The sequence below is a fragment of the Ammodytes marinus genome, assembly GCF_949987685.1.
Source record: "Ammodytes marinus genome assembly, contig: scaffold_72, whole genome shotgun sequence".
In the NCBI taxonomy this organism is placed as follows: Eukaryota; Metazoa; Chordata; class Actinopteri; order Uranoscopiformes; family Ammodytidae; genus Ammodytes; species Ammodytes marinus.
This window is the reverse complement of record NW_027648071.1, coordinates 181,194-188,693: the sequence shown is the minus strand read 5'-3', so window position 1 is coordinate 188,693 and position 7,500 is coordinate 181,194. Positions and strand designations below refer to the sequence as shown.

The following is a 7,500-nucleotide window of genomic DNA, read 5'->3' as shown; positions in this document are numbered from 1 at the left end:
CCTTTTACTCCCCTTTTAAAATAAAACAGGATAAATTACTAGTCTAATTCTGTTTCCACAAGGATTATAAAATAGATTAGTGTAAATACATTCCAGTGAGCTTCACCCTACCTTCTGTGCAAAACTTTTTGTGTTTTTGGCATCAAGCAAAGTTTTTTTTCTATTGTAAAGTTTGGATATGTTCGTAGTGAGTTATCGAGGGCCAGGGGCGAGACACAAAATGTTAGATTTTTTTTCAACTATGCATTTCAACAATATAGTCAAAATGTTGAGAATAATGTCGCAATATGATTTACATTTTTTTTTCATTACTTCTCTGATGATTAATTTTTGGTTCTTTAAATGCATTTATAGTATAGTACTTCTGTCCTTTTGCTGAAGTAACATTTTGAGCGCCAGAAAATAAGTTATTTTTCAACCACTTCTGTAGCTATTGGAGTCGGTAAATGCCTGATTTACCGACTCCAATAGCCGGTCAAAATAAAATTAATTAAACAAATGAAAAAAACTCCAGCCAGTGTTAATGTAAATGCAGTCTCAGTGCCCCCCCTGCCCCCCCCCCCCCCCTCTGTGGTCTCCATGGTAACCGATCCATCATTTTCTCCTAATGATCTAACAGACAGTTTGGTGTTCAGTCCTCCTCTAACCAGAGCTCCATAAACCTCCATCCATCCATCAGTAGATCCCAGACCCTCTCCATCAGTAGATCCCCAGACCCTGTGTGTGTGTAGAACAGATCATAAACCTTAAAGGTGCTCCGAGGAACTTTCAGTTTGTGTTCATTCTAGCGCCCGCCTTTGGACAAGAGCGGTATTGTTTTTACCACGCCAGCTGTTGTTCCTGGGTGAGCGTATACCCATGACAAAGGCATTAAGGAAAACTATATAAAAATAGCATTCTTTGCACTGATGGTCTCGTTTGCTGTTATATGTCATTTATGATCATCAGAGGAAAAATTTGACTGTTTCAGAAATATTTAAAAGTTCCTCGTTGCACCTTTTATTGAGTACTGTGGACACCACTGGTCTCAAGACATCAGGGAACATGGAGGGAGAATAGTTTAAAGTGGACTTCTGGGATAAAAATAAAGAAAAGAAAATTGGTCCCATAACTGACCCCTGGGGCACTCCATACTTAACGTAGGAAAATGAGTAGACAGGGTTGGTCACATGCATACTATAAATGAATTCTTGATGGATTCTTATGGAGAACGAGACAGTTTTAGGACGTGGCAGTGTGGAAGTTCCTTTGGATAAAAGCGTCTGAAAATCATCTCAATGGAAAAGTAGAGTTGTTGTTGTTTTTCGGAGACCACTGATGGCCAGTACGTCACTACACAGTCGATGTATCTGTTCTGTATTTAACGTTAAACTTGTGTGTGTGTGTGTGTGTGTGTGTGTGTGTGTCTGTCTGTCTGTCTGTCTCTCTCTCTCCCTCTCTGTCTGTCTGTTTCCCTCCCTGTCTGTCTCCCTGCCTCCCTCCCTGTCTGTCTGTCTCCCTCCCTGTCTCTCCATCTCTGTCTGTCTGTCTGTCTGTCTGCCTCCCTGTCTCTCCCTCTCTGTCTATCTGTCTGTCTGTCTGTCTGTCTGTCTGTCTGTGTGCCTCCCTGTCTCTCTCTCTCCCTGTCTTTCTGTCTCCCTGTCTGTCTCCCTCCCTCTCTGTCTGTCTGTCTGCCTGTCTCTCTCTCTCCCTGTCTTTCTGTCTCCCTGTCTGTCTCCCTCCCTCTCTGTCTGTGTGCCTCCCTGTCTCTCTCTCTGCCTGTCTGTCTCTCTCTCTGTCTCTCTCTCTCCCTCCCTCCCTCCCCAGGATCCCGAGGCTAAGCCAAAGAAGGCTAACATCCGGGACAACAGAGACGGGACCTACACAGTGTCCTACGTCCCCGACATGACGGGGCGTTACACCATCACCATTAAATACGGAGGAGATGAGATCCCATATTCACCGTACAGGATCCACGCTATGCCCACTGGGGACGCCAGCAAGTGTCTGGTTACAGGTTGGTTAGAGGCTCTTAATATATTTTATTTTATTTTATTTTATTTTATTTTATTTTATTTTATTTTATTTTATTTTATTTTATTTTATTTTATTTTATTTTATTTTATTTTATTTTATTTTATTTTATTTTATTTTATTTTATTTTATTTTATTTTATTTTATTTTATTTTATTTTATTTTAAAGGTCTTTTTTTTTTAAATGGATGAGTGAGTGATATGTGTCTCATATAAACCTACTCACTGTCTGTCCTGTTGTTTTCATACAGTGTCGATCGGAGGACACGGGCTGGGTGAGTTCAGCTGCTGATGTTAAATATAAGATTTTGCTTTCACTTCAATGTTTCATGAAGATTTTTTAATATTTTTTTACCTTTGGGAGCATTTTGGCATTCAGACATTATATAAACTGAGGTTTTCTGAGATTTAAGTCATGAAAAAATGGTCTTAAGTCAAGGATTAGTCATCTTTTTATATATACAGTATATAAGTTTAATTGAGAATGTTTTATTAAAAAAAATATTAAATTGTCAGGTTCATTGCCCTACTCCTACCTGCTTAGTTTCAATGGGTATATTGTTCATTAATAACAAGTAAATAACCAGGTGTATTCCCCTACACCTAGCCACCTAATCCTTGGTCCATGACTGTTTCAAAAATATTTAAAAGTTCCTCGTAGCACCTTTTTAATTAAACAAAAAAATACGCCTAGCCACCTAACCCTGTGTCCGTGCGTTAAGGTTCAGGTTTGGGCCCTACCATCCAGATTGGAGAGGAGACAGTGATCACGGTGGATGCTAAGAACGCAGGTAAAGGTAAGGTGACGTGTAAGGTGTGCACGCCGGACGGAGCCGAGCTGGACGTGGACGTGGTGGAAAACCCAGACGGCACGTTTGACATTTACTACACGGCGCCTGAGCCCGGGAAATACGTCATCACCATCAGATTCGGAGGAGAGAATATACCCAACAGTCCCTTCCACGTGGTGGTGAGACAGAGAGAGAGAGAGAGAGACAGAGAGAGAGAGAGAGAGAGAGAGAGAGAGAGAGAGAGAGAGAGAGAGAGAGGAGAGAGAGAGAGAGAGAGAGCATGGTTGTATGGTTACGAAATTATACATTATACACCCTGCGTTCCAATCCCCATACTTCCCTACTATTTAGTACACCAGAAAAAGATTTAGGATGTCCCAATACATGCAGGTCAATTGTAGTGTGCTGAAAATACAGAAATGCCCCACAAACTCCATTTTGGAGTATTCGTCTTTATTCTTGACATTTCTCGACATAATGAAAGAAAAATCTTCCTTATCTGATTTTTTTTCTCTCCTGTCTGTGGCCCTAAAACTCTTCTGTACTTTAGTATGTAGTGTAGTAAAAAGACTAAAACTCTTCTGTACTTTAGTATGTAGTGTAGTAAAAAGACTAAAACTCTTCTGTACTTTAGTATGTAGTGTAGTAAAAAGACTAAAACTCTTCTGTACTTTAGTATGTAGTGTAGTAAAAAGACTAAAACTCTTCTGTACTTTAGTATGTAGTGTAGTAAAAAGAAAAAGTATGTGATTTGGAATGCAGGGTAAGTTTGGTTTGTGGTTTCAAAGCTAATGTGTTGTGTTTTTAAGTATAATTCTAATATTGTCTTGTTCAGTTTTTTGGATCTGTGTGTGTGTGTGTGTGTGTGTATGTGTGTGTTTAAAGCTTGTGTGTGTGTGTGTTTTAAAGCCTGTGTGTGTGTGTTTTAAAGCCTGTGTGTGTGTGTTTTAAAGCCTGTGTGTGTGTTTTAAAGCCTGTGTGTGTGTGTGTGTGTTTAAAGTGTGTGTGTGTGTTTAAAGTGTGTCCCTTGTCCCCCTGTCAGGCAAGTGATACCGTCCCAATAATAGAGGAACCATGTGACAAGCTTGAGTTACAGCCGCCCTACTCTCCCTATGTGGGCTTCTCCCCGACATGGGTACACACACACTGACAGACAGACAGACAGACAGACAGACAGACAGACACACAGACAGACAGACAGACAGACAGACACACAGACAGACACACAGACAGACAGACACACAGACAGACACACAGACAGACAGACACACAGACAGACAGACAGACAGACACACAGACAGACAGACAGACAGACAGACAGACAGACAGACACACAGACGGACAGACAGAGAGACAGACAGACAGACAGACAGACAGACAGACACACAGACAGACAGACAGACACACAGACACACAGACAGACAGACAGACAGACAGACAGACAGACAGACAGACACAGACAGACAGACAGACAGACAGACAGACAGACAGACAGACAGACAGACAGACAGACAGAAAGACAGACAGACAGACAGACAGACAGACAGACAGACAGACAGACAGACACACAGACAGACAGACACACAGACAGACACACAGACAGACAGACAGACAGACAGACCCTGCATTCTGAATCGCATACTCTTTCTTTTCTGTATTCTACATACTACATCTGACCATTAAAATAATCTAGTTAGGATGCAGTAGGCATCTCTCTCAGGAAGATAATTCAGATTATTGGCAGAGGTGATTTTACACCAATGAGGACATATTTATGAATGAGGATATTGATTTTAGCTAATGAATTACTTAAAATGTTACACAATGCCCCTTTAAAGGTGTAGTCAGTGATTCTGGAGAACACTTGTTGTCTAAATCAGTGAATATCTTGTTCTGGTTTCTTGACACTGAAACCAAAACAGTTGTATAGACCTGTCCAGATATGGCCCCTTGACATTAAAACAATTGTTTGTTTGTTTTTAAGATATTTTTTTTTGCATTTTTATGCTTTATTGACAGTGTAGAGACAGAGGTGAAATGGGGCAGAGAGGGGAGTGACATGCAGAGAACGACCGCGGGCTGGAATCGAACCCGGGTCCGCTGCTGGCCGAGGCCCATGGGGGGGGGACGCCCTACCAACTGAGCTGAGGGCGCCCCCTTAGAAAATTAAAACAATTGTTCACAAAAAAGATAATATAACTAGACAAAACAAGAGACCTCACTTTCAGGCTTAGCCAAGCCAGTGAGGGAGCCCTATCCTTCCTATTCCCTTGTAAGTTCCAGTTTGAAATTGAAATTCGCCGACGCGGAAGTGAACGCAAGCGCAACGCAACGCAACGCAAGTTTTGAACGGTTTTTGGTTTTGAGTTTTGGTGAACGATTGATCGCGGATGTTTGTGTGTTTTCATACCTGGGTGCCTCGGCGGGGATCGAACCCGCGGACTCCAAATCTCCGGGCGAGCTCCTTATCCACTCGACCATCTTCGGCGCTGAGAGTTTGGGATGTTAGTTAAAGTTTTAGGCCGTTCATTCTCACAACAACGATGTCAGAAGTTTAAACAGATATGTCAGCCTTTCCTGGACTATATAACAGTACTGAAGGGACCTACATGACACCTCGTTGACTTTTTATTTTCTGCTTAACATTTGCCTTTTAGTTTAAACAATGTCCTTAGAAACCTGTAAAGTAGAGTATACGCCATGTTAGAAACCTGTAAAGTAGAGTACGCCATGTTAGAAACCTGTAAAGTAGAGTACGCCATGTTAGAAACCTGTAAAGTAGAGTACGCCATGTTATAAACCTGTAAAGTAGAGTACGCCATGTTAGAAACCTGTAAAGTAGAGTACGCCATGTTAGAAACCTGTAAAGTAGAGTATACGCCATGTTAGAAACCTGTAAAGTAGAGTACGCCATGTTATAAACCTGTAAAGTAGAGTACGCCATGTTAGAAACCTGTAAAGTAGAGTACGCCATGTTAGAAACCTGTTAAGTAGAGTACGCCATGTTAGCTGTTTGTTTTATTTTGTGTTCACTTTTTCAGTTGTTTTTTAAAAAAGAAAATCCAACAATAGTATTTTTTTTAAAAACAGACAGGGAATGGAACCGCGGTCTCTCACATGTAAGTCAGTGGCGTTACTCACTGAGCTATGAGGCACTGGAAAAATCTGGAGTTTTTTTGTGTCCTGTTCCCTCTCCCTGGTTTGCCACTAATTGCTTGTGTGTTGTGTCACTCAATCACGCTCAGGTGTGCTTAGTCAAGGAGCAGGATAAAAGCAGGGCAATGCTCCAATCCCCATACTTTCTGCTGTTTAGTATGGTAGAAAAAAAAATATTTAGGATGTCCCGGTTCTTTTGGCAAGAGGCAAGATCAAGGAGCCATGTTGTGATAAAATAAATAGGTAAAAGTAAATCCCAATTATTATTATTTTTTACGTGGAATTAACAAAATTTGAGTTGACACACACTTGATTAGCTCCCTACAAAACTCTCTCTGGATTTTTTTCCAGCTCACACACAGTACAGACAGGTAGCGTGAGGAGATGAAAAAATTGATTTTGACAACGAGCGTTCTCCAGAATCACTGACTGCACCTTTAATACAGTATTAAAGTATATATATATACAGCCACGGAAAAAATTAAGAGACCAGTCTGGATTTTTCTTAAATCTTCATCTCTACATTACTTAATAAAAATGCTCTAAATGACAATATTTTTATTGTGAATTTGGTAGAAATGTTGTCAGTAGTTTATAGTATAAAACACTGAACATTTGGTGTGGTCTCTTCATTTTTTCCGGAGCTGTATATGCATCAGACTGTCCTCTTCAAACTGTCCACTTCTGTCTCTGTATCCGCTCAGTTAAAGTCAATACCAACCCAGATTCATTCATGGATTATTCTATTGGCCTCGGCATGAGCTGCATGTTTAATCTGCATGGGGGGGGGGGGGGGGGGGGCTGAGAGGGGGGGTGGGGGGGCTGACCTCCAACAACTCACTCACACGCATCCGTCGCATGAAGTTTACTGCTTGAACATTCTGCATTTCACGTGTTTTTGAAATTATTGAAAAAATGGGAGAATTCTTTGAGCTGCAATTTTTTTTAAATGTATAAAAGAAAGTATATTATATTTATTTATAGAATGCTTTTTATTATTTGCATTTCTTTAATTGTTTATTTTATTTTATTTTATTTTATTTTATTTTATTTTATTTTATTTTATTTTATTTTATTTTATTTTATTTTATTTTATTTTATTTTATTTTATTTTATTTTATTTTATTTTATTTTATTTTTATAAAAATCCAATTTAACTGCTTTCATACCAAAACCTTATTGCTGCTCTATTCGCCCCTCTGCCTTCCAGCTGTGCATTCCTCTCCTCTCATTGGACAATATCCCATTATGATGTCACTGTGATGTCACTAACCTCCTCCCTCCCATTGGTGCAGGCCACTGATGACGTCATCACGAGCCCGGTGGACATAGAGCCCATTCTGCGCCCCTTCAGTCTGGTCATCCCCTTCACCGTGCAGAAAGGAGAAATCACCGGTAAGGGATGATACACTTTTATAAGATAGAATGTGCTTTTATAACTTTTAGTTTCAGATAGATAGACAGACAGACAGACAGACGGATAGACAGGCAGGCAGACAGACAGACAGACAGACAGACAGACACACAGACAGACAGACAG

The 7,500-nt window shown here is 40.4% G+C and overlaps 1 protein-coding gene across 1 annotated transcript in view; it reads left to right on the top strand.

The window, feature by feature from the left end:
* Positions 1-7,366, top strand: part of LOC307271106 (filamin-C-like) — a gene marked incomplete at both ends in the record, with an annotated part of 23,958 nt that extends 16,592 nt beyond the window's left edge. The window contains 5 exons of the mRNA XM_080054981.1: positions 1,807-1,996; positions 2,265-2,288; positions 2,736-2,983; positions 3,847-3,939; positions 7,256-7,366. Coding sequence (XP_079911107.1) covers positions 1,807-1,996; positions 2,265-2,288; positions 2,736-2,983; positions 3,847-3,939; positions 7,256-7,366 — 666 coding nt within the window. The remainder of the gene's footprint in view (positions 1-1,806; positions 1,997-2,264; positions 2,289-2,735; positions 2,984-3,846; positions 3,940-7,255) is intronic.
* Between the last annotated feature and the right edge of the window lie 134 nt (positions 7,367-7,500).